This window comes from Scophthalmus maximus, chromosome 22 (assembly GCF_022379125.1).
Source record: "Scophthalmus maximus strain ysfricsl-2021 chromosome 22, ASM2237912v1, whole genome shotgun sequence".
NCBI classification, from domain to species: domain Eukaryota; kingdom Metazoa; phylum Chordata; class Actinopteri; order Pleuronectiformes; family Scophthalmidae; genus Scophthalmus; species Scophthalmus maximus.
Window position 1 is genome coordinate 6,912,553 of NC_061536.1, and position 27,386 is coordinate 6,939,938.

A 27,386-nucleotide genomic window follows, 5' to 3' on the forward strand; every position below is an offset into this window, starting at 1 on the left:
CGACTTATAGGATAAATGGTTGATGCATGTCAACAAGAAAACGGGTTTTGTTTTGGTGGAAAGGTTCAAATGAAAATATGTAGAACTCATTGAAGTGACAGATGCACATTTATCTCAGAACGTCATCTGAGATCCATGAGGATGTCACAGCTTTTGGGGAAACAATCAATGAAAAAAAAACCAACCTTCGACGAGACGAGTCCATGGCGTGACGTGTCAGGCTGCGATTGGCTGCCCCCCCCCGCAGCGCCGCTGGCCGCTGGCCGTCGGGCCGGCCCTTTTAAAAAGCGGCCCGGAGCCCGCTCCCACACCGGAGCAGAGTTGAATCCGGAGTCAGTCCACTGAGGAGCCGCACCAGTTGAGGATATCACACACCGACCACCGCGAACATGGTCGAGAGTTTTGTTGGGACGTGGAAGATGATCTCCAGCGAGAACTTCGACGACTACATGAAAGCAGTCGGTAGGAGAGGAATTGTGAATTATGGCTATTTGATTGAAAAATAATAATAATAATAATAATAATAAAATCAATCACAGCAGAGATATGGACTCACAATAATTGGATTTGCATCATCCACACACACACACACGCGCGCGTAATGAAGGGTATCATGATGAACGGATTGTCTGCTCTTGGGTTGTGCGCATCTCCGCAGGTGTGGGCTTCGCCACCCGCCAGGTGGGGAACCGGACCAAGCCCAACCTGATCGTGAGCGTGGACGAGCAGGGGGTCGTGTGCATGAAGTCCCAGAGCACCTTCAAAACCACCGAGGTCCGCTTCAAGCTCGGCGAGCCCTTCGACGAGACCACCGCCGACGACAGGAAGACGCGGGTCAGTCGGCCCAGTGCGAGGCCAAACGAAAAGCAACGCGGGGGCCCCGCGCGCAGCCCGCGGGGCTCCTGTCCGCCCCGTGCGGGGACTCACGCGCTCTGTCTCTGTGTCCCCTCTGTCCCGCAGACCGTGGTGAGCCTGGAGAACGGCAAGCTCGTGCAGAAGCAGAGCTGGGACGGCAAGGAGACGACCATCGAGAGGGAGATCGCAGACGGAAAATTAATAGCGGTGAGGATTGTTTGAAAAACATGTTGAATGTGGGGGGTTTGCGCACAAAATCCGGCTACCAGATAATCGGATAACATGACTTTGACACGACTTCAATACGTTTTTTTCCAGTCGTCTGCAATCACTTTATGATAATGCTTGTTTTGCATATTTTTTTTAAAATCACGAGCTCATTGGTAGTCTGCCAGTGCAACTGTAATATGTTCATCCTTACGTTTCAACTCCTCTACCCAAATAAAGGGAATCGTGTGTCCTATGGGGGTCTACATGATGAATTGAAATGTCTTTCTACTACAGAAACTCAGGATGAAATATTATAAATGCACAAATCCAAAGTGTAATTTATATCATAAAAGACAAAAAGAAAGAAAGATGGACAGCCCTGTAGCAATATAGCTTTGCACAATATCCTCGCCTCGGCTGAAATTGCTCCCTAAAAACGTATGCAGGAATTGGTCTTCACCATCTTTACAACTGCATCCTTTTTTCTTTTTCTTTTCAACAGAAATGCATAATGGGGGACGTGATCGCAGTGAGGACGTACATGAAGGAGGCGTGATGGGGGGGGGGTCCCCTACCCTCAGCCCCCCTCGCCCCTCGGACGCGTTGCTGGACGACAGGCTCAGTTCAATGAGCGTAACACCAAGCTGAAGTGACGGCACGTTTCTGCTCCTCCCGCTCCTGTTCACTGTGCTCTCCGAAAATCACATTTCTGTGCTTCTGTTCTCCAACATGACCCGTTTGGTTTCATTTGGAATTTGTTGTGGTGAATTTGAATAAAAACGAATGAAAAATTTGTCAAGAACGGTGTCTCGAATATGTTCACAGGTTGTTTTTTCTCCCTCAGTCCAAAAAGCAAAGCAGTCCAGCCATCAGGGCATGACGAGGAATGCTGTTCCACACATGTTTGACCCTGATGGGAACATACCACCTAATCTGACAAGCTAGTTTCCAGACTTTAATGGTTCTACGCCCCGTGCTCGGTGAACGTCACTATGACTATTCCACATGCGCTCACATGTTCCAGCTGCTGTGGCTTGTGCAGGTCTTTTATTCTTCCTGGTTCCGGTCAGAAAACAAAAGTCAAAATGTATTCCCTGCCTAAAGGCCCAGAAGCAAACAGCGGTGATATATAATGAGTGTCGGCATGGGGCTCCTTGAGGAATGTGAACTCCGTGTAGAAGTGAGCAGCATCACGCAGAGAGTTCAGCGAGGAAATGTATTCCCTCTTCCTTTTTGGGAGGTCGAACATTTCCCGTCGCACCATCTATTGGCAGCTGTACGTACATATGAAGAACCTAAAAGCATTACGGGTTGTCCCCACGGACGTTGCCGCCTTTGGCTGCTGGTCAAGTGTGTGTGTGTGTGTGTGTGTGTGGCGAGGGGGATTTTTCCAGAGACGACGGCCACTTTCCCATGACAGGAAAAGGGGAGACGATAGCACTGATTGGACTTGATGGCCGAAGCAGGTGGAACTATGGGCCGACACTCTGGTTCCTTCTCTGTGCGGACAATGGTTCTGGCAACCGCTGAGGACGCACGGTGTTTGAACCTGTGCGGGGATGCCAAGTGGAGCAGAATGTCACAGTGGACGGTTTGCAAAGGTCACCAAAAGTTTGTGCTAGTTTGTCACTGGCTGTGTTTTTAGTTCCTCAAACGCGTTTCACTTTCTACAGCTCCGGGAGCCGTTGATATCGCTCATGGCGGAAACAACAAGAGCACGGCACTATCAGCTACATGGCCCTTTGCACTGGACCGACACAGTTCAAGCGGGAGGTACAATTTCCTTTATACACTTAACACTTAACCTGTTCCCGTCCATTTGCGAAAGATAAGCAACTTGGCGTCAAAAATGATCCTCGCACACAACCAAGGCTGGATCACCGACCAAGCAAAGCGTGTCGCCTGCGGGACCGCGACCTCCGGGCGAACCGAAAGGTTCAGAAGGTCACTGTGTCAGTTTAGGGCAATACTTCCTAAAATTGTATGGTCGGGTTCGGTTCCAACCTTTGGCCCTTTGCTGCATGTCGTCCCTCTCTCTCTCCCTTTCCTGCTAGTCTCTGCCCAAGAACCAAATACATAGAGAGTGTGCCAGTGTCTGTTGTGGTTGGCTTCCGGCTCTTTAAAATCGGCACTTGATAAACTAGAGGGAACAAGTATCCGACAGTTTTATGACGTTTTTATGATATTGAAGCAAATCAGGAAGAACAAGCTTTGTGCGCGACCTGGCATAAACCCTGCTCCGTCTGTTTGTGCACTCGGAAAACATGGCGGTTTTTTCTCACAGCCAGAAGGAAAAAGATCACATCTGCTCCAGATAGACTTACAGGTGCGGTGCTTGTGATCCACAGGCGGGAGTCCCCCCCCGGCCCCCCCGTCCCCCCGCCCCCCCCGTCCCCCCGGTCACTCTGTTTGGATAACTGCAGGGAGCGAGGCAAGATCTCCACTTCCCTGTATAATCTCAGACATCTTGATTCGATGTGTCCACGGGTGTTTCTTAATGATCTGAAATGTATCCTGGAAACTGGAGCTGGGAACGTAAAAAATAACTGAACATGAAAAAATCGGTGCACTTTCTCCAAGTGGCAAGTGGCATTTTTCGGCTATGAGCCGCAGTTTCATTGTGTGAATCGGTGGGAGCTGGCGACGCATCAGTAAAATCTCAGAACAACTGTGCGTCTGAAAAAAATATTTCTTCGAAGCCCAACAGGACAGAACGGGAAGAAAAGGTCCTGATCTTCCTCCGCTGCCCACAGCCGCCAGAGGTGAAACCTCACGTCGGCAGGGTGGTTTCAGAGAGCAAATTAGGAAACCGCTGGGTAGAGAGGAAGGCAGTGAGAGGCCTGCTGAGAGTTCACTGGCAGAGAGGAGCCGGGTTTCGGTGTTATCATCCTCACGGGTACTATATTCTTTTATAATGTCATGTACAAGAAAATAAACCGAGGTATAGAAATAATATGGCACAAATGATGTGACTCATTGTGTGAGTCCACGGTGTAAACTTCCCCGCCTTGTTGCAATGCTGTTGTTTGCGTACGTTTGAGCGTATGTTCGTGTGTGTGTGTGTGTGTGTATGTGTGTGTGTGTGTGTGTGTGTGTGTTCGGTTCTCATGCCTGATAGACAAAAGGTATCTTGTTGACACTGGGGATGTTTTGTGTCCAGAACGATTATCTCGGACTCTGGGAAGAATGAACTCACATCCTTTGCGTAACATCTGGAAAGCTCCACTTGAGCTGCGGTGTTGACACCCTTCCTCTGCTTGTCCCCGTCCTAAACTGTCAAACGCGGACGCCTTTCATGTTTATCGGTAGACGTAAAGATACACTGATGAATGGACGACACAACACAAAAGTCGCACGACCGGTCACCGAACCTGAGCAGATGTTCTACTGTACGTCAGTCGGAAATCAATTTTTATTTTCTATTTTGTTTGGTAACCTATTCCCATTCTGCCGAATGCCTCCTCGCTAACTGAGTGGTGAACTAGGGGGTTCGGTGAGTGAGAACGACATGTGGTGTCGGGGGCGGCATATTGCCATGGGCACGGAATCTGTTGCCTCTTTATGAAATACACAGTATTTGTGCAGTTATTTTTCTCCACATCTCAAGATAAGGGGATGATTTGGTAAATTAAACAGAGACGTGTTTTAAAAAAGTGAGGGATCATTTCCTTGGTAATGAAACAAATTTTGAATTTTGGAAGTGAGCTACAGTACGTAGAGAAGGGATTTTGTAAATCCCCAAACAAACGCTGTTTTCCCCATCACAAACACTACGTACGTGTGTAACTCAACGCGTCAGTATTAAAGGACGACACAAAAACATTTTGCTTCACAACAACTTGATATCGGCTTTCTCATTGTGGTGTGCTGTTGCATTTGAGTGAACTTTCAGGGATGTCAAAGTAAGAAGAAGTGCCTCCCACAGCTCAAATCCCACTTTCACTCTGTGTTTTTATCAACTTAGGTTTCAGCTCGTGGGTGCAGACGGCCTCGAGGTCAACCTCCACCTAGACACGTCTTACCGAGCGTAGGAGGTGCTGCTGGGAAGTTAATGCTACCACGTTCACTCACGGCGTTGTGTGTTCAGCAGGTTTTTACCTCGATCCATCTCCACGGGGCCCAGAGCCGCCAGGAGCAGTCTCCCAGGGCAACCAAACAGCTGGGCACAGCTATGTCATTTGAGGCCTCCGCAGAACTGTAGGGGAGGACTGGTTGCCGTGCAACGAGCCTTTCTTCCCACTGAACCTCGCATATCCAGTTATACGTAAGAGTGAACTCTGATTTCTTCAACAAGTGTCTGAATGTTGTGCAACGTGTGGGCCTGTCTGGTTCGCACCGAGGCGGGCTGGTCTGTTGTCGCCACAGACACTCGGAGAGACGTTTCTTTGATTCCAAGAGGGAGCTCTGTTTTGGATCAACGAAAATATCAAGTCATTGTTGGTTAATTCTGCATCTGATAAGTGGCATGACTAGTGTCACGGTTCTGCCCACTCTCAAAACGTCTGGAGACTTTTGGTTTATAAGTCTCTGCTTTTGTTAAGTTTCCTTTTGTTATCCTCATGTTGTTGGTCACTTCCCCTCCTCTGGTGTTTCCCAACACCTTGGTCATCTGCACCTGCCGTAATGTGTCACCATCGTCTCCCCTCCCTTTCTTTATATGGTGTCTGTGTTTCCCTTTGTCTTTGTCAGTTCCTCTGTTCTTGTCCTGTTCTCCTGATGTTTCAGTTTGATCCTCGTCATTTTGCCTTTTGGAGTTTGGATTCCCAGTTCGTCTACCTGCTGTTAAAACTCCCTCCATCCATCCTTCCTTCGAGGCTGCTCCTGTTTGCTTATCAATTCATCAATTCATCTACCTGCTTGTTCTTCTGTCCACCTGTAAGCCTTTAAATCCTCTTTAACATTTACTTGTGCATGTGCAAAAACCATGATTAGGGAGTAAAAAATAAATCTGATACGTATTAAAGAAAAAGTTGGCAAGGATTCACAAGATAATATCAAACCCTTGTGACAAAGAAATGTAATTGAGGCTTGACATTTTACAGTTAAAACATAAACCTGATAACAAATAACTATGAATACAAAATAGTTCATGACATCTGAGCATCAGGTTCCTGATGTGGAAAGAAGAAGTGTAACACAAATTGCTTTTCTTTTTCTGTCAGCACTTTTATGGGAACTGTTGGAAAAAAAGTGTGTAGGGATTTAAAGGTCAGGACTCCACGGGGATGTCAGAGGTCGGAGTCAGTTCAAGAATGCAGACAGAAAGCAGAGTAGTACGAGGCTTCTCCAAATGATCGCACGGGATAGCCTTTCCTAGTGAGCCAAAGTCATTCAGGGGTAAGCGAAATGGTCCCTCAATCAACCTTCAAACTGTTTTTAAAAAAAGCAAGGATGTAGAGACGGCTCAAAATATAACTTCTAAAGGCACCTGTAGTGTATATGAGGAAATACATTCGAGCCTTTTAAAGAGAGCACAAAGAATCACTGCTTTTCTTCCCACCGGGAGTTCCTGTCAAAGTGTTGCTTCGAGCGAGGCCCCCTGGCAGCGGCTGCATGGCTCAGAGGAAGGATGGTGGAAAACTTTAAAGTCAAGCTATACAAACCAGACCCTACACAATGGGTTCCCCCCAGAGAACACTCTATACCCCCGAGCTCTGCACTCCAGCTTTTATGCACTTCTGCAGACGCTGTTTACCTGCCAGCCCCTATTGTCCTTGTGTTTGTGCACAGGCGTTTCTCCTCCGAAACGGGGAAGTGTCCAGCTTTGGCGATAAAAAGCCAGAAAGCATCAGCTGAGTCCAGGGTTGTGCCCTTCCTCCTCCCACGACTTGGGTCCGACAGGACATGCGGTCTGTAATCTGGAGGGGGTGGTTCGGGGTGATAGGGGGGAGTGAGCAAATGGGGTGATCCTTGAAAGTAGCGTGCCCTGTGTGTCTGAGTTGAACCAGACGGGAAGCATCCTTCTCTACCTGTTTGTTAACGTCAGCGCATTCTTCGTGATCCATCCTGAGAAGGAGCTCGGAGACTCTGTAACACGCAGAGCCGTGTGGTTTGAGGTCACAGCCTGAAAAGCGTGAACCGAACTTCATTCAGGGGAAAACTCACATCACTAACAATGAATCACAATCGAATGAGGGAAACAGGAGATCTATTCTGTCTGACTACACATTGAAAATATACATTTAAAATGATTATTTTCATCACTTCCAAAAACGGAGCATTGAAATTCCGCTAGGTCAAGGAGTGACCCGTTAAAGAGGCACGCTGGGGACGTTTGGGGATGGCTGCAGACATTGCAGTCAGACGTTTGACTTTACTTTTGTGCCGGAAGAACAACTCGTACCAGACAATACAGTGGCTGCTGCACCTCACGCGATAGCACAAACAGGGGCGACGTTTCAGGGAATCTGATTGGATAAAAAAAGGCCATGGAGAGGTGTCGTAGTGAAGTATGGGCACACTTGCGACACACTGACCTTCTGATGCGGGTGGTGTGGCTGAGGGGTATTGGTATTTTAAAGGCCAGACTATGCTGTTTGTCTGTCCCGGTTTCAATGGCCCACTTTTTTTTTTCGGTGGCAAAGAATGTCGAGGCTGAGAAATGTGAAAGAGATGAGAAGACAGCAGAGCTAGGTGTCCGATGTGCGACGTTTCTGCCGCTCAACGACGACCAAAACATTTTAGCAAGCACCAACAAATGCTGCAGTCTCACTATAACGTTGATAATAGCTGAAATATTTCGTTTTCCCAGTGAATTTGTTCAGGGTTCATATTGACGGACAGAGAAAGTAGTAATTTCTTGGAGAATCTCCAAACATCAAATGCCAAATTGCTTTGGCCAGAGAATAAAGGGAAATAGCGTCAACAAAAAGGGAGTTATTATTATCTGAGTTTGTCAACAGTGCAATATGTATACATTAAGTAAATGATGTGTCATTTCATCACCCACTGAACACAGACAGGTTGGACTTGACCCAGGAAACATTTGCTAAAATCAACAATGGGCCATCAGGAACTTTGGCTCGATGGGAACTCTGAGACGTGCCGCAGGCAACAGGCACTTCCCCACAATGCACTGGAGAGATAAACCGCAGCCTCTGATAGGCGGTAAGGAAAAACAGAAGCCATCAATCACAGGCTGACCTTTCTCCAAGAGGTTCACAGACAGGCCCTTTCACTGGCACGAACCCAAACAACAAACGTTCCTGAGGCTTCTGAGGTGAGATTCATTAATCTGTGTTTTCATAGGTTCACTGCGACATCGGGTGAAAGACAATTGACAGTCATAAGCATTTTGTCAATGTACAGTTAGATTATTACAGCACATCATCAAAAGCACATAAAAAAGCTAACGTATTTGTCGGACAATCCCATTTCTTTACTACAAATCGGAGGTCTTCGGGTTTACAGCTGTTTGGGTCGACGCCCTTGTGAAACTCACCGTGAAGGAACCCGGCGGCCTTCTCTGCAATGCACAGCTGCACGTTAAACAAGCAAGCGGCCACTGTGGGTCAGCTCCTAGGTTCACTCTTTGTCTTGTCAGGAACTTTTTTGTTTTGGGAGGACGCAGAAGGGGAGAGAGTGAAGCATATGACTAAAAACCAAGGTCCTGACACCAGCGTAATTAAAACAAGAGTGGGATAAAACATCAGAAAGCTGTCGCGCTGATTTCGGACAACAGATGAGTGCGTCATCGCTTGGACTGCAGAGCATGTGAAAATGCATCCTCTGAAGAACATGGTCACTCTAGGGGCCGGGGGGAACAGCAGGAAAAATGGACTTCGGTCGGACAGGCTTAAATAGTTTGGGAAATAATTTCTAACTATTAGCAGTAAACGAAATTTTTTCATTCTACTACAACGTACACATTTATGTGATACCCTACAATTTTAATCTTTTCCTATAAACCTGCAATACTTTTTGGCCATTAAACGGCATTTCAAAAAGCTGAAAACACAACACCGATGTATTTTTCACCTTGCAAAGTTGATATAGTCGACATGTTGGCAAATGATTAAACATAAAGCGACATTAGCTTTAATTCATGTTTTCGGACACTTTCGCTCTGTTTTGGTCTTCACCAACTCCCGAGAGGAATATCTGGCAAAATGCTCCGCTGCGATTAATATCTAGTTCCAGATTTTTGCCCGCTGTTTGGTGCTGGCCACTCAGGACACAGTGGATTTTCAGTTGTTTCAAAAAAAGAGCTGTGGGAAGCAGCATTGATAAAAGAGGTGGGAGAAAGAGAACCCCAACTGTAAAGTTGCGAGCTGCAAAACCCAAACAATGAGATAAGGGTTTTTTGGAGCCGGGTGGCGTGCAATTGTGAAGAGGAACGAGAAAATGAATAAGAGACAAATTGAGAAACAACTGCTGACGGTGAGAGGGGAGAGGAAAGGAATGCGGTGTCAGGGGAAGCGGAGGGCTGCCACTTGTTACATGATAGACCCTTCACCGCAGTGAGCCGACAGCGGGGGGAAAGGTGAGTATGCCGAGACGTTAAAAGACGCAGGAAATAAACGGAATTAGGTAAGGGGTTAAAGCAATGAGGAGGAACAAGATGACGGGGATTTGTCGGAGGCAGGAGCCGGTGGGGGAGCGGTTGTACTCTCCCCTTGGGTGTTCCTGTCAGGGCTCCGGGGAGGCAGACATAATTCACTTAATTGGCTCTCACTGTTACATGCACAAGACAAAGCAACAGAATCTCAGAGGGATTTTTTCTCTTCTCTGGGCCAAAGGTAGCAGGGACTTCCCTCCGCTGCCTCAGCGGATGAAGGAGTTCTTCATCCTCAAAACTTTATTCCAGTTGCATCAGCTGCACACAGTTTTTTTGGTTTTGTTTTGTTATCTCTACAACATTGATCATTTGAGAACTGATCTGGAAGCACAAATCACAGCAAAGGAAGGACTGCGTAACCATTGGAGAGTCTCTGAAGAGATTAATCCTGTTTGAGACTGTAAAGAACCCCTTGGAACGCAGAAGTCGTAATCTTCGAGAGCACATGCCGTCGTTGCTGCGCCTTCTGATGGGTTAAAACAATCACATAAACAGTCTTACTAATTAATACATAAATCACATGACAGCTCCCCCTTTCCGCTCTCTCAAAACAGGATGTGAGGGACCTCTTCCCCCACAATCTCTGACGAACGCTTTGTTCGTTCCTTTAACCTGCAACCCACTGGACACACTCGGACTGGGCTAAGTCGCTGCGCTTTCGCCTTTGTGTGCACTTTAAGAACTTAAACCAGTACCTGGTTGTACAAGGCAACATGCCAGCACCAAAAAAAATAGAATCAAGGCAAATCTGCAGAAACCTAAATCTTGAGATCCCACGTGAACAAGAGTGGACATATTTTTCCACTGGGCTTTCTGACAAACTCATCTGAAAGATGCATTTGAAGATCGAAGAGTCACAGCATTCAAGTCCCTTGCTAAGACAAATGATATGCTGTAATCTATAGAACCTCCTTACGAATGTGGTTAAATTCCACATGACTGTGGGAGTCGCTCGTTTAAATAATCGGATCTGGAAGCCTGCAGAAAAGATCACTTAATCAAAAATGTCATGTTTCATGTAAGAGGGGAAGAAACTTCCCCAACATCCTATAGCTGAATAATTCAAGACACTTAGATCCAATGAGCAATGAAAAACCTTCCAAATCATCCCACCAATAAAATAAATAAGGGCCAACAGATGCCAATGTTCATCCAATGCAATCCGTAATCCTTTCTTGCGGGAAAAGAATAGACAATAAGACAAAATACACATTCTTTTCAAGCAATTAGGGTTATTTGTTGACCTTGTTCCCTCGGTGTATGTCTGGGAGGACGGCGCACATCCTGTACAGACACAGCAACCTTTTTCACAGGAACTCCACGAGCCGTGTGTACTGTACCTTGTAGGTCAGTGAACAGCCTTCACCGTTCTGTCTGCCTCACATTCACAGACTTTCTAAAAAGGGCAAAAATGAAATAAATGGAGCGACGGGGTCCGGTCTTCCAGGCACACATCGAGTGCGTGTGCAATCATCAGGGCGAGCAATTTAGGAGCAGCCGTGGTAGAGTGGAGCATTTTCCTTGTGACATTGAGGAAAAAATGAAGCTTGTAAATGTCCCATCGTGAGGCTGCGGCAGATGAAAAATGGGAGGTTGTCGTTTGCCATTAGTGTCTCTCTGCAGTTAACTTGACTCTTAATGGCCCAAGTGCTCCTGGGATATATGAGTTAGAATAAAGCACAAGGGTGTCCCATCAGGGGGGATGTATTTTGCATATAGTATTTGCATACTATTGGCTTTAAATGGCTATTAATCCAAACTTGAACAGTGGCCGACTATTTGAAAGGTAATGACAGTACGCTGTTCCAATGGGGAAAGAAGAGAACAGGGTTTCATTTCGAAACAGCCTTCAAATGGAAGTTTTTGAAATCTGTCACACAATAAGTTCATCCACAAAAACAGTGGGGTATATCATCTTTTTTGAGTTCATTGTACCTTTTCGCGTACAGTATTTTACATAACAACTGCAGCCATCAGATGTATTTGAGTAAATGTTTAAAAAGAAATCAACTTGAGCTAAGTTTGATGGAGCAAAAGCAATTAATTGAACGAAATGAAAATACTGGCCATCCCCTTTAAAAACTGTTCTTCAGTACGTGGAGTGAATGAACTTAGTTACTTTACACCTTTGAGGGAAATGCTGGTACAGTAACAAACCCCCCTATTCAATCACCCCTCTTCCAGTATTCACTCACTCACACACACACACACACACACACACACACACACATACTTCCACAGCAGTAATCCCACCAGGTTGTTGGGTTTCTATGGGGGTCAGCGTTTGCCGGACACAGCTTTTATTTGGGCCCGATTACTTTTGGGCACAGTCATCGTATGGCTTCTTTCGACAGGGATAACGCCCATTGGGGTCGGATTGGCGTCCGCCTCACTGGCTCCATTCAGCGGGCCAGGCTCAATCTTTTAGAACTGGCAGACCTGACTCGTAACGCACAGAGTCGGGCCAGTCCAGTCAGCAAATATAACAACCCCCCCCCCCCCCCCCCTTCACTCTTTTAATCAGATCAGGGGGGTAGAATGAAATAAGAGAAAGGGGGGAGATGGAGAAATACATGAGTGAACCCTGATTATTGGGGTCATGGGGGAAGAGGGACAAAAAAACGGAAAGGCTGCATCTTCCTGGTGTGTGTGAGTGTGTGTGAGAGAGAGAGAGAGAGAGAGAGAGAGAGAGAGAGAGAGAGAGAGAGAGAGAGAGAGAGAAACAGAGAGAGAGAGAGAGAGAGAGTGAGAGAGAAATACAGCTTTTTATCAGCTGACTGGTCAGCAGGTCTATTGAACTAAAGCCACTTCCACAGGAGCCTTTACAGAGTTTTGAGTTTTTCACCCAAATGACCTAAGTGACGACTGTCACTGAACTTAAATGTTTGCGATTCCCAAACGTGGCTGCAGGCCAAAATCCTCACCTCCCACCTATGGGATATACGTGCAGCACATCTAAATGGTCAAAAGAAATGTGGACACGAATAGGCATCATTTTTATATTGAAATGTGACCGAGGGAATGTGTTTGTTTTTGAATTCATAGGCCTCTGCTGCTCTCTTGTGGTGCAACCGAAAGGTCGTGATATTTTGGTGGAGGACCAAGCCACCAAACTAGAAAATACACAGGATGTCCCTTTAAATGGATCGTACCATTATCGACAGAAGGGGGGGGCATTTTTTAAAAACATTTTCATACCATGATGGCTTTATTTTTTTTAATTTTTTCTGCAGCACCGGATAAAGTCAACAGTACACATTTTAAATGACAAACTATTTTATTATTTGAATTACCGAAATATTTTACGATGACACTAATCTGGAAACCACCACTTGTTGTTGCTAGTTGCTAGTTGCTAGCTGCTAGCTGTGAGAAGCAGCAGGGAGCTAACGACCGGAAGTGAAGACGGATTATGGAACATCCCGCCGTAGAACCTTCGACGACACACAGCGCGAGTGTGACGTCCGGTTCAGACATGTTCGCGATGACGACGACGACGACGACTGGCGACGGCGACGAAACCGGCGCAAAGCGGCCCGAAGCGACCGCGACGGCGGAGTACTGCGCCGAGTTGCAGCGGTGGATGTGGCAGTACTACTGCGGCCACGCCAGCTGGCAGAGCTGGGTCGCGCTGTCAGCCTTCCCCTTCCCCCCGCCGTGCCCCTTCCTTCCGCCGGGGACGAGCGCCCAGACGCCGGGCGCAGCTGCCACCGCGAACTCCGGCGGCGGAGGACCACAGGTGGTTGACCCGCGGAGCTGGTACACCTACCCGCAGTATCCCCACGGCTTCCCCGCCTCCTCCGACCGGGCAGGTGGTGCGCAGAGCTCGGCCCAGGACCAGACTGTCAACCCGGCGCCTCAGGCAGGTGAGTCACCGGCCGGGCTCATTCGAAGGGCTGTCCAGTAGTGTGACGGGTCCAACAGTTAATCGATGAGTGATCGACCACTGAATTAATCGCCAAGTATTTTGATAATCGATCAATCGGTTTGAGTAGTTTTCATGAAAAAGTCAACATTAAACGGATTAAATGTATTTAATTGAGCAATAAACGCAACATATTTGGTGTGTGGACGGAAGCAAAACATGACCTCAGTTTTCGGACCCCGATATACATTGTAAATTTATTGTAAATAGTGTGAATTTAATTTAATTTAATTTTCTTCTATTCTATTTTATTTTAACCTGTCACCTACCTCGCAATAAAACTGATTCTGATTCTGAACACTTTTCTGTAACGATTTCATGACATTTTATGGACCAAACCTAACGAAAAGCGAGGGCTTTACTTGGTGTCAGCTAGGTCACGAGTCTGCAGGGGAGCAGGCTCAAGTGTGGAAAACAAGCTTATATGCTTAAGAGTGTGTACTTGCAAAGTGACCTACGTTAACTGGTCAGTGGTTCAAGTATATTTACTTGAGTTTATAAAGTATGCTGATGCAGAATGACGAATAAATTTGAAAGAAATGCTCAGTGAACTTTTTCATCCGCCCCACAGGCCGAGAGTACACCATCCCCTCTCCTCTCCAGAGGTTCCTGGCCGAGACGGTGGACTTCTTCATCCTGTTCTGTGTGAAGGCCACCATCGTGCTGTGGGTCATGCACCTGAGTGGGATGAAGTGAGACACGTTTGGATGCAAACAGTTTTGAAAAACTAGCGACGACACGAGAAACAATTAGCTTTATTTTCAGTCGGTGCTTGTTTGGATCAGTTATGCAAACACAAAAAAGTTTTTGTGAGTTTCCTCAGATCCGTCCTCACACAGGAAAACGCTCTCTCTCTCTCTCTTTCTCTCCTCTTTAAAGGGACATTGCCAAGTTAGTCACCCAATTCATCGTGGAGGAGATTGACGAGAACACGTCCATGGAGGACCTGCAGAAGATGATGGCCGCGGCTCTGGTCTACAGGGTGCTGGTGTGCGTCTATGAGGTGGGTCACGTTCCACACTGCCTTGATAATGCCGGGGTATGTGAAATAATACACGTACAATATTTAAGTTTCGGAAAGAATATCACATCAATTTTAAATCATCTACATTATGTGCTGACAAAAAATCGAACCTATAGTAATTGTTTTGTATTGTTAGGGGTTAAATGAAAAAACTTGATACCTGATCAATATTAATATATAGTGTAATATTATTATATAGTGTATAATAGAAGAACTGTGACTCACATTTTGTCCATTCACGTTTCAAGCTGCCTCGTTGTCACATGCTCTTGCTTAATGAGACGACTCGAGCAGACTCACAGTTGCTCCATGGCACGACATTGTTTCCCAGGACAGTGATGCAATGTTGCATTCATAGTTGCCTGAGATGAATTCATGCATCAGTGGCTTGTTTTTTTCCCAGGTGCATGGGAACCAGCTCTGGGACATTCAGGCCACAGACCGATCACACAACATGTTTGCTTCCATGCTTTTGACCTTGTTTGTGTAAACCTGAGAATTCATTTCCTGTCCTTCCAGACAATCTGTATTTGGGGCGCTGGTGGTGCCACGCCAGGGAAGTTTCTGCTTGGCTTGCGGGTGGTGACGTGCGACACGTCCACTCTGGTCCGACCCAACCGAGTCTTTGTGGTCCCAGCGTCTAACGTTTCTCTCTCTGCGTGAGTGATCACTGTATAAGCTACTTTTTTTTAATGGCATATGAGCACACTGTGTTAAGATACATGTACTGTGGGTGCAACTTTTAGAAATGCACTTTATCGTGCAACCTAGAATCTATCGTGGAGTCTAAATCACAAATCTATGCCTCTAGTCGTCTGTACAGCATCTCTTTGGGTGTTTTCTAACCAAAGTCTCCCTTTTTCTTAAATTTCACAGCTCTACAGTGCGGGCATTAAATAAGAACTTCTCCATCGCCTTCCTCTTTCCCGTCTTCATCACTCTCCTCTTCTTCCAGCACAACAGGACTGTGTACGACATTGTGGCAGGGACCATTGTTGTCCAGAGGAGAGGGGGGACATAGCCTCTCCCAGCAGCAACAGGCTCTTATACCTGGCAGGGGGTAATTAAATATGAATCCGTCACAAACGACAACAATAACAACTACAACAACAACAACAACTACAATAACAGCAAAAAAGTGATGCACTGGCCCACGTCTGCACTAGATCAACTTGAACTTGGATTGCACTTAAACTGTGATGCATTGGATTAAGCCTGGAATGTAAAAATAATATATATATTTTTCAAAATTAAGTTTTCTTTAACACTGGTTCATAAATTTAAATACGGAAAACCATTGAAGTATTGTGACCTTTGATGGTTTGAGTCTATAAAATGGTGCTGTCCAATGTTTCCAGGAAATGCTGAGACTTCTCCTCATACCATGTGACTGATAACAGGTGTTTTTTCATGTTGTGTTATTTATTTATTTTTCCAAAACTTAAATCATCCTCTGAGTGTAGGATTTGAGATCTTTGGTGACGCCCAGTGGCTGTACCAGGGACCATTTCTTAATTTTCCTCAGACTAACCAAGGGGAATCGTATGTTTGGCTTGCTTATGATCTTTGTGTTATATTGTGATTCTTCTTATGCACTCATACTGAAGAAAAAATGCCTGGCATATTTCTATCCATTGTTAGTGTGGATATGTGAGGATAGTACTGTTTTTTTTAATATATTTCTGCTGTGCTGAAATGTATCAACAACTCTGTGTGTGTGTGTGTGTGTGTGTGTGTGTGTGTGTGTGTGTGTGTGTGTGTGTGTGTGTGTGTGTGTGTGTGTGTGTGTGTGTGTGTGTGTGTGTGTGTGTGTGTGTGTGTGTGTGTGTGTGTGTGTGTGTGTGTGTGTGTGTGTGTGTGTGTGTGTGTGAGAGAGAGAGAGAGAGAGAGAGAATCTTCTGCTCAGATTCTTTGTCCTCAGACTTGAATCTTGTGACTCAGGGCAACTTTTGTTTGTCTCAGTCACATTTTTAAATACCACTTCACGTCTCGTGTCAGACAACTGTCGTTGAATGGTGTGCAGGAGTACGAGATAACAGGTAACTGATGTTGCTTACATACCACTAGATGTAGTCGTTATTACAAAATAATTTATATCCTCACCAATAAAAACGTTTTTTTGAACACGATCATTGTACAAAAAGTTATCAATAAGTAGGGAATTAATTTACAATATAAAAAAGGGAAGGCAACTCTATTAACAGTGGGACAGAGAGGAGACTGTTGCTAATTCGCTGATACGGCAAGTGAGAAGTAAATATAATTGACTTTAATTTCCTCTGTCATGTCTGAGAATGTGGGAGATACACCAACTGTATTTACAGCATGAAAGGGATTAGTCTTTAAAGACCTGTAGAGGTAATTGTGTGCATGTGGTGTGCACCTTAATGTCAATATTAGGCTTTCAACCTTAAGCAGTGTTTACACTGAAGTAAATCTACAGTGGGAATATGCTGGTTGTTGATATTTGATTTTATAGCGTCCGTGTCTCCTGTGTAGACTCTCTTAAATCATTATAATTGCTTTTTTTATGTTGAAAAGATAATTTCATAACCCAGGTATTGGTTTGGCTGTATCTATAAAGCACTCTTCATGTGTCATCGACCACTCACAGCACTTTGCTGCCCTGCCCGAGGAAACGTCGGCACGCGTACTGGAGGAGCCGGGGATGGAACCATCGACCTTCTGGTTAGTGGACGACACTCCTCTTCCTCTTGAACTGCATTTGCTACAACACTTTTTGCCACATGGGGGCGACATTGGTCCGCACAGATTAGCACATGGCCTAGATACAGCAGGTGGAAATGGACTGCAGTCACTGGATGTGGTGATATGAATTGGTAATGGTAGAAAAGCACATGTTTTTTTCATAGGGGATCGAAGGCATGTAAGAAGACACGCTGCCCTCCTGTCGCGCACGTCACGGCTCCAGTATTTTACGGTCGTGGTCAGGTGTATCTCAAACATGAACCCTGCCCAGCTAATGATGTGAACACAGCACATTCGCACGTACACTTTCGTGACAGACTTTCCTTTTAATCCTCCGACAATATTTTCTATGTTATAATGAGTGACATCTCTTAAAAATTATCGGTGTGCGAGAGCTCAGTAGGCCAAAGGTCACTCAAGGCAATGTTGTACTTGGAGATGAGAAGAAAAAAATGTGTAAGCAGTGTAAATACATAGTGTCTGCTTTTTTGAATTACATTTAAAGTCTTATTTTTTTTAAATAAGGCGACTTTATTAAAGTCGCCTTATTTTAACATACATTAGCAACCCTTTTTAATCATTGGAAGAATTACACCCTTTAAACTATTCAGTAGTGTTAAATCTATTATTTAGAAACAGTTTAACCCTCAAAAACTAGAGTTTGCTTCATCGGGACTGTTGGGAGCACAAAAACCAACTGTCATCAGACCCTGATTAAGCTGTTGTTGAGTGATTTCTCATGCATACACAGAAATGTGTGACGTGGTTTTTGCCGAAGGTCAGAGAAAAAAACAATCACTGTTTTACCTTTGGCAAAAAAGAAGAAGTTCATACAGCATCAGGTTTTCTCTTGGGTGTGCTCTTCTTGGATGAGCAGCCAATGAAATCTACAGCAAGTTATCTTTGATTAATCACCTCTAGATAATGGTATTGATAAAATAGCCCTTACATTCACAATTAATTGTGTTTGTTCAGAGGTCAAAGATAATTAATAAGTATAAGCAAGTTGTGTTCACAACAATTTATTTAGATACAAAGAACATGATACATGACTCCACCAACTCAACGATATCCAGTGCCAAATCGCTGCAGAGCTGAATTTTCATGAGCCACGTTCATGTAAGATAAGCCAGGGGCATATTTTGTCTAACGGTCCCCGGTAGGAAGAACGCTCGCTCGGCTCTCCTCAGAATGGTGGGTTTTTAAATAGTAACCATTAATCCTAATGAATTAGTAATCATCACCAGTCTCATGCCAACTTTCCCACTCCAACATGCTCACAAATTAAAAAAAACAAAACACAAATCACAGCCCCATTGAAGACTTTCTACTAGCGCTGTTCTGTCCTTACTGTTGAGGTGGCAGTGGGGATTTCCCTTGTTTTGGTATTCGGTAAATGAATTTCATCTCTCTGCTTTTTTTTCTCTCAATTCGTCCAAACTCGCTTCAAGAATCGGTAGATCAACTTGTCAGCTTACACTGGCACCCCACACGTGGTCTAGTGCACGTGTGGAGCGTTTGAACTTATGTAAATGCACCGTCTGAATGATAAATGTGCAACATCTCCCGTAAATTCCGATCTTGTAGAACTTACATATCTGTAGAGAGAGAAAAAAACACTGAACTCCTTAAATGGCTGTGAGGCAGTGAGCAAATTAGCTTTCTGTTGTATAATCTCTGTGCATGAAAAAAAAAACTATCCAAACATTTTGTCAGCCGTTGTGCATGATTTTGAAAAAGTTCACCCCAGCATTTTGTCCTTCAGTAGCAAGTTTTTTTATGCTGAGAGTCATGAGTTGTTCTCTGTGCCAGGGAGCTGAGAGAGGCTTAGCAATAATTACGCCTCGAGTGGCTCTGACACAAATTTCACAGGGAGACAGAGTGGGGAGAGAAAGCAACAGAAAGTGTGAGAGACAGAAAGGGATTAAGAGAGAGACAAAAAGGCCCAAAAGGAAGGAAAGGATTGGAAAGGGGAGTTCAAAATCAGTGAGGATGGAGAGTGTAGAAATGGGAAGAGAAGTAAAGGGGGGAGAGGAAGAATGAGAGAGAGAGAGACTGAGGGACACCATGCTTGAAAATTCTCTCTGATCTTTGAGCCGTGGGACCAGAGGCGATGGAATACCCCGCAGAACTCTATTAAAATTCAACCAGCCCCGCCAAAGCGCTCGCTTATTATACAAGAAATGCCCCGCGCAGCTCCGCTCTCTCTCTGTTTGCTCTCTGTCACAGACTCTCAGTGCACGAACACGCACGCCAAAGACAAACAGAAGCGCTCGCGCCGCCCCGCGCTCACGCGGCAGCCCGAGTTGTCACTGGAAGACAAAGGAGGATGCTCGAGGATGCAAAGGCCACAAATGCTTTTGAACTTAACATTGGAACAGCGTAGGACTTGAGCAAAGGGACGACTTCAACCAGAACTTGATCTTTGAAGGGAAACGGTTCCACTAAACTGTGTGTTGACCTTGCATTTGTTCCCTTATACCTCCGCTCTGAACACTCCAGGCGTCCCCTGTAGTATCTCCCAGTGGACTTGCATTGACGGAACCTGCCTTGTGATCGCGATGTTGTCACCGACTTCAGAGAGCGGCGGCATGTGAACATCGCTCAAACCATCTGAAACACAAATCCTTGGCAGTCGACAGCCAGCACGCCTGCCTCTGGGACCCAGGCTGGGAGCTGGTTCCGCAAGAGAGGGCCCCCGGTAGCAGAGGGTCCTGCCCCGCCCCCCACTCTACACGTAGAACCTCTTAGAACCATGTTGACCTGCAGTTTAAGTGATCTATTAGTAAACTAAAAGCTCTTTTATGATACGACGGGGCTTGGTCATGCTTTGTACGTACAGTGAGCAGCAGGATTTTGATTTCTATTCTGGATCTTACAGAGGGCCACTGCAAAGAATGAGGTATTGGGTCATCCTCTCTCTATAGAATTACAGTAGTTCAGTCTAGGGGTAACTAATACATGGACTTATTTATAAGTGTCCTCTGGAGACGGGATATTTCTAATGTTCATGATATTGTGCAGGTGGAAGAAGGCTGTCCCAGAGACTTGTTTGGTCTTAGTCAAAGGACATGGTCCTGGTCTGGAATAACGGCCAGGTTCCTTACGGTGTCATCCAAAGGAACCATTTGATGAGATAATGTTTTATGAGGTATTCAGGGTTTTTGTCTGAAAGAAGAAGTTAAGAACTACAGTTCATCAAATTTTGACCTGGTTATTTTACTCTGGTTTCATAGATAAATACAGCCGGGGCCTGGGTGTCATTTGCATAGGAATGGAAATGTATGTGGCGCTTAAAAGAAGTGCAAGAAGATGACTTAAAAGAAGCATATATATGGTTTAAAAAAAAAATATTGGTCCCAGCAATGAACCTTGCGGAACTCCATGACTAACTGTTGTATCAAGTATGACCTAACCCAGACTAGAGCAGTTTAAAGCAGAGTATTGTTTTTTTTTATAAAGATGAACTGATATTCTGGGCACTTGAGCACTGACATCTTGTTAAACTGAGGTCATGAATATGTTAGCAAAGTTTCCTGTTCCTGCTCCTGTTATACACCCTCTAAAGTTCTGTCACAACTGGTCTTTTGATCTGACTCAGCAGACTGATATTTTTATAGAGGGACATTCACTCCACCCTCAGAAAATCCTTCCGCGCTCTCCATGACTGCGATGGGTGAGGCAGCCTGCTGTTGAAAAACAGCAACAGGTCTCTGTACTTGGACACGTGGCTCTTCTGCATGGTCTTCATGTGTCTTTATAAATCATGTGAAGCAGTTTTATATTTATTTCCACCCAGGCATGAGTGCACGGCGGCAGTGGGCCGCTCTCGGATTGACAGAAGAGTCATTGAGGAAGAATGATTCTGATGAGATCGAAAGGGGGGTAAAAGGTAAATTGCATATGCTTACATTCATACACAGATGATTTATGTAAACATGTAGTAATAGTTAAGTGACTGAGCAGTTGGCGCTGGGCAAAAGTAAGACAGCAAATAAAACATTACTAATGGGAGTATGAGCAAATGTTGTAAAACAAACGTAACCTCCCAGGTGAAGTGAGTATAATATTATATTTCATTAGCAGCCAGTTGTGTGTGTGTTCAGATAAACCCAGACATTCTCCGTAATGCCCAGTAGAGGGAGTTCCTCTTTGAATTTTACTGTGTGGCTGCTCACTCCCCAGAGCAGCCTCTCCATTGGTTCTCAAAAGCCTCTGCAGCCGGAGAGGGCTCAGCCAATCAGCGAGCTTCTGGGCCACAAACATCTGAAGTAGTAATAATGTGGAATGAGCTGGCTCGGCATGAGCTGTCAGCCAGAGCATGTAGTACTACACTATATACAGATAGAGGGAGGAGACGAGCAGAGAGGAGGAGGAGGAAGTGGTAAGCACCCGATGACAGAGCAGTAGTCTCATTGTGCTCTGTGTGTGTGTGTGTGTGTATGTGTGCGTGCGTGCGTGCGTGCGTGCGTGCGTGCGTGCGTGTGTGTGCATATGCGTGTTTGTACAAAGCAGAACTGTCAGCTGTTCTGCATTGCCTAACATCCACAAATGCACCCCACCCTCTGCCTCACCCTCTTAAGAGTTCACTATCACACACACACACACACACACACACTGCACATTATTTTCTCACATGTTCACTGTTACACAACTTAAGCACACGCAGGGACATGAGCAATAACACAAAACATTTATCAGGTTGACGTGAACAGTCCCTTCTATTTATACACTTTAAAAAAGCAGTGGCACAAATAGTGTTTCCATAAAGAGCACTTGAAGTAATTGAAGCATCAATCTATGTCCAAACAGACATCCCTGAGGGGCTTTTCAGATTGTGTCTGCGTGTCGGTGTGAGTGCGTGTGCGAGTGTGATTATTATCAACATACTGAACATACAGTACTGAGTTGTGAATGTAATCCCCCAGCAGACAGTCCCTGCGGAGCACTTCCGTCATCTGTGCGAGGCTGTTTGGAAACAAGGCGGCAGGTTGTGTGTTTGGCCCTCACAGAAGTTTCACGTTCCAGGCCATAACAGCCAGCAGTGACCCAGGATCAGTGTCTCGCCACCTGGTTCCCCCCTGGTGGAGGTATGTACTGTATGCTCGGAGTCCCGTCGACTCTCACATCTAAGAACTAAAAAAGTGGCAGCTTGTGTAAGCGTACTCTATGTCCTTATGTGTTGACGAGTATCTCCTCAGACGGTGAATTTGTGTGTTTCTTTAGTGACTTGGAAGAGGGAGAGTGACACAGAGAGGCGTACCAGAATAGAAGGTAAGAAAGTGGGAATGGGGAACCTGGTGAAGAGTGAATTAGTCTTCCAATTAAGTGGCTCCTGTCGACACCTACCAAGTTGAAAAAAAGTAGCTTACTTGATAATTTGCAGAATGTCTGAACATATTTTATAAAAGTAATGAGCAGTATGTACAGTAGTCGTGTACACTGTTTTAATCTCCATGGATGGGGGAAAAAAAATCCCATCCCAGATGGCAGAATAACAATCTGATGGGTCATAATCTGGCCTGCTGACTGACAACATGTGTTAATGCTGGGTCAGCTTCTGGAGGTCTGCTATTATTAGCATGGCAAGCAAGCACACTCACAAACGCAGGCACACACACACACACACACACACACACACACACACAGACACACACACACACACACACACATACAGATATCACATATATAGATATAACGCATATAACTGCAGAAAGTACTGCAGTTATATGCAGATCAATGTACAATATCGGTTGCTTTCATTAAGTGGTAGTGATATTTATCGAAACAATTAGATACATTAATTGAACAGTTTGTCTTTTTTATATCAAGCGATTTATCAGAATATTCTCTATAATTGCACTGAAGTGACAGGAACAGTCCATTGAATCTTGTGGACAAAATGGATAATTGGTGACATAACACCAAAGAGCTGCCGACAAACCAATGAAGTTGTGAAAGTGATAATGACAATTAGATGTTTGCAAGCAGGTATTGGAGAGTTTGTGAGGAGCAGTTTCAGTTCTGCTATTAGAGGGCAGGACATGTCTGAACATTTCCATATAAAGTAGCTATTTGTTGGTGCAAGCTGGTGGCAACTGTTATAAATTGCCATTATATTTTTTGCTGGCCGTTTGCCCTTTGCACAAAGCAGTATGACTAGTTGGTGTCCTGCCCTGTTCTTTGGCTTTTTTGGTTTTGTATCAAACATCATTCATTTTTTGAACCACACTTCACAATCTATAAATTGGTACATCTTTTCATTATCAGCTGCTGCATAGGGAGGGTGTTTCGTGTCCACTGGCATCTTTGAATGTGTGTTGAAATGTGTCTTTGTTCCAGTTGTGTCCATTTAATCATTTGGCCAAGTTTAGAGTTCATCGTTGAAGATATTTCTGGGAATTGGGAGCCCCCCCCCACACACACACACACACACACACACACACTAACACGCACGCACGCACACACACACACACACACACACAGAAAATGAAATCATCGGCTGCAGTGTGACACACTATCTGGAAATGGAGTGAGGGTAAGCTTGTGTCGGGCTGCGGGGGCATTAGTAGGACAAAGTATTCCCTGTATTTTGTGCCGTCTACAGCTTTATATTAAATAAGGCCTGCTGTGGACACTGACGCCAGCAAATGATCCATGGTCAGGCTTGAGTTATGTTATGCTATTCCAGCTAATATACTTAAAAGCGTCTGCATAATTGAAATTCCCAAGAACTGAGAATTCAAAGAGGAAGTGATCTATAAATAGAGACTACAGGGTTGTCTGAAAAGGAAGAGGAGAGTAACATGACAACACTGCAGAACGTTCAATAAAAATAAGCCAACTTTTGAATCCCTTCTGAATATTCAGAAACAGTTCCGCCTAACACGTTGTCATTACTCTGCATTAGTATCAATCTGCACGTGTGTGTGTGTGTGTGTGTGATGCATCGATTAACCGAGTCTCCTTTATCTGAAGAGTTAATCCGTTGTTAACCACATTAACCCCATTCATTCAAAGTTTAAAATGATGACGTGCTCTCAAGTGTTGACAGCATACATTTGAGGATGACCATCAGCTGATGGGAACATCAGGAGGTTGTAGGGAAGCCTGCCAAGACAATACCACGCGTCTAATTTGATTTTGGCAGAAATGAGAGACTGACCAGCAATGTGACGCTGAGATGGAGCCAACACCCGACCAACAAGGTGTTGATGCATGTCGTCGGCAGTCACATGCATCAGGGGTGAAGAAGAAGAAGAAAAAAGAAAGTTATGCAGGATATCATTTGCCAAAGTGGTGAATGTACGCACATCTGTGCAATAGTGTTTCTCCTTTTTTTTTTTTAAATATAAACCTCTGCTTCATTTTTATCCACATTTAGTGTTGTATCATTAGCCACTATTGCGTTGTCAGAGTGCACTGTTGAATCTCCGAAACCTCAAAGATCTTAATGTACTGGCAGAAGCTGAGACAACCGTGTGTAGAGTGTGTTAATAATTACCTACTATGAGAGTGACTCAAATCACCCTGTGGATTTACAGCCTCGGGTTATGGTAACCACGCCAAAGGTTAGTATTCCCTCATTTACTGTAACACATTCCCCCATGCAAGAGATAGCACATAAGCACGACAATATCACATGCAAGCACGAAGGTTCGCTGTCCCCCGGCATAAACAAGCAGTTAGAAACCCACTCAGCAGCCTCGTCCTTGGACTCTCTCAATTAGAGAGCTTTTCTCCACTTAGGATGAACGCCCCAGACATGCACACAGAGAGAAAAAAGAGACGCGGTGATGAAGATTAATCGATGGCGTTGCTGCGTTTGTACAAGCACATTGTTTTCAGGCCTCTTGTGGCCGCCGGGCGTCTGGGGAAGCTGCGTGGTTGATACTTTATTGATTCCGGTTTTTGAAAGGGCCTTTGAAATCTGGCATCCAGACGATCCGGCCGGGCGGATTGGTCACGTCCAATTGCATTTGAAGAGCAGCAGCGGTCAAATAACTTTGGTGGCAGAATCAAAGGATGAGTGAGATTACAGATACAAAATGCAGTGGCTCGAGAATAATAATTGAAATAGACCGTTACTGCGAGGTTGTTCAACACTGGAGTGCATTGAACCGATTGTGCTCATGTGGGGAGAAGCAGCAGACGCACTTTAACCTGTACTGACTACAGTGAAGTGACTGCGCTTTGAACACAACTGTAGATCGTTGGAGGAAATGAAAGAAGACATAATGTGAAATTTGCAGAAAGACATAGGTCTCAGGTTGTCGCAGCAAGTGTCTATCTGAAGCCAGCATCCAGTGTAGCTTTGCATCCACACTGCAAACGACAAACTAACTTTCTGGATATGTCAGAAAGTTTCAGAATCCTCCTGCCAGTGACTCTGAAGCCCTGCGAAAAGAAAGCAGTGACTCCTCCTTTAGAAGAAAGGGCAAGCTATAGAGACACGTGGCTGATGGCATCGCGGGCACAGAGGTGGAACGCGATGGAAGGCGCTAATGATGGCGGTCAGCGGGGTGAAGCCACAGACGCAGTATTGATCGACGACCGTGGCGCATTGTAATCAATGCGCGTGGCAAGACGGGGCATCTGCAGTGGTGCGCTGTCTTCTCGCTTCACTCGTCCTCTAACGGCATTCACAATAATACAGGCCTGCGAGGAACCGTTGATTTCTTTATGGGTTGATCAGTACAGGACTGTTCATTGTGTTAATACAACATGAAAATTGTGAAAAATATCCATCAGATACAGACTGATATTTTCAAATTAGGTTAAAATTGAGTTGATCCGTCATAAGAGAAATATGGCAATATTTTGACATTTTATTATTTGCCCTCATTTGTTTGTCTCCAGGAAATCTCTGCTCCTTTCCACAACGTAGTGCGGCCACAAGATCTGTTTCCAGTGTATGTGCCAAGCAAAGCGAAGTGACTAACAGTGAGATATGAGACTAACATGATCTAATCTGGCGCACGGAAAGAAAGGCAAATAAGTGCATTCCCCAAAATGTCAAACAATAACATGTCATTGATTATCCCAGTTGCTGAAATTGTTTTTTAATACCACTCGCATGCCAACTTCGCAGCAGATCAAAGGGAGACTCTGCTCCACTTTCCCCTTCTCCGCTCCTTTGCCTCTGCCTCTGTCATCCTCCCTCTCACTTGTGCTGCGAAAAAAAACTGCAGCTCCTCACACTGTCAGTGTCTCTCTTTGTTCAAACACGGTCGCACTGTCGCACTGTCGCACACAAACGGGGGGGGGGGGGGGGGAATCAGACAGGCGCGGGGCAAGGCGAGTTCTACAGATTTGTGAGATGCCACTTTCAAGATCATCTATTATCCAGCTGACTCCTCGCTGACCCCAGAGTGGCTGGCTGGGTGCTGCAGAGACCTGTGCTGATATCCCCACTGTTTGTACTCTCTGTGTGTGTGTGTGTGTGTGTGTGTGTGTGTGTGTGTGTGTGTGTGTGTGTGTGTGTGTGTGTGTGTGTGTGTGTGTGTGTGTGTGTGTGTGTGTGTGTGTGTGTGTGTGTGTGTGTGTGTGTGTGTGTGTGTGTGAGAGAGTTGGCTAGCCTCCCTCGCCAAGTCAATAATCAAAGTTGGAGGAGAAGGACTCAGACATAACAGACATTTTTTGTAGCCCTTATCAAACAAAGAAAATGATGGCTTATAGGAACTATGCTCATCTATGATACATGAGTGGCTGTTATATTTTTTTATTCGGGGGGCATTGATAACTGAACACCGACATCCCATTCGAGAACCAGCCGACACTTTAAGGCATAGAGAATTACAATAAAGGTGAAAGTGGAATTAAATAGATCAGCACCAGTAGGATTTGAGGTTCAAACAGGAAGTACAAAGGGTGCAACAACACTCCAGAGTCTGTATAATAAGTGAGGAAAACATTATGTGTTTTCTGCGATATCGCAGTCCCCTCTACAAAGGCAGCAGACTAATAATAAGTTCTTGGTCCAGAACTAAGAGCCAATTATTTATTCACACGGCTGTAAAACACACCACGCGCTTCTCTGCTCTGTGCCTCTCTTTCCGATCTTCTTTGTGTTTTATCAAAGCAATGCGAGACGTAATGTCACTTCT

At 45.1% G+C, this 27,386-nt stretch overlaps 3 protein-coding genes across 4 annotated transcripts in view; all 3 read left to right on the plus strand.

Moving 5' to 3' along the window:
• Positions 1-296: 296 nt before the first annotated feature.
• Positions 297-1,859, plus strand: fabp4a (fatty acid binding protein 4a). The gene is made up of 4 exons (XM_035621375.2): positions 297-462; positions 659-834; positions 961-1,062; positions 1,568-1,859. The coding sequence occupies exons 1-4, from the start codon at positions 390-392 to the stop codon at positions 1,619-1,621; spliced, it is 405 nt and encodes a 134-aa protein (XP_035477268.1). The 5' UTR covers positions 297-389; the 3' UTR covers positions 1,622-1,859.
• An 11,149-nt stretch (positions 1,860-13,008) lies between these two features.
• fam8a1a (family with sequence similarity 8 member A1a) lies at positions 13,009-16,700 on the plus strand. Its single transcript, XM_035620021.2, has 5 exons — positions 13,009-13,488; positions 14,119-14,239; positions 14,427-14,550; positions 15,091-15,230; positions 15,448-16,700. The coding sequence occupies exons 1-5, from the start codon at positions 13,035-13,037 to the stop codon at positions 15,590-15,592; spliced, it is 984 nt and encodes a 327-aa protein (XP_035475914.1). The 5' UTR covers positions 13,009-13,034; the 3' UTR covers positions 15,593-16,700.
• Positions 16,701-16,841: 141 nt separating this feature from the next.
• Positions 16,842-27,386, plus strand: part of atxn1a (ataxin 1a) — a 92,018-nt gene continuing 81,473 nt past the window's right edge. For both annotated transcript variants that reach the window (XM_035620016.2, XM_047330002.1), the window contains exons 1-4: positions 16,842-17,259; positions 21,080-21,172; positions 22,209-22,370; positions 22,507-22,554. The gene's annotated coding sequence lies outside the window, so the exon portion shown is untranslated. The remainder of the gene's footprint in view (positions 17,260-21,079; positions 21,173-22,208; positions 22,371-22,506; positions 22,555-27,386) is intronic.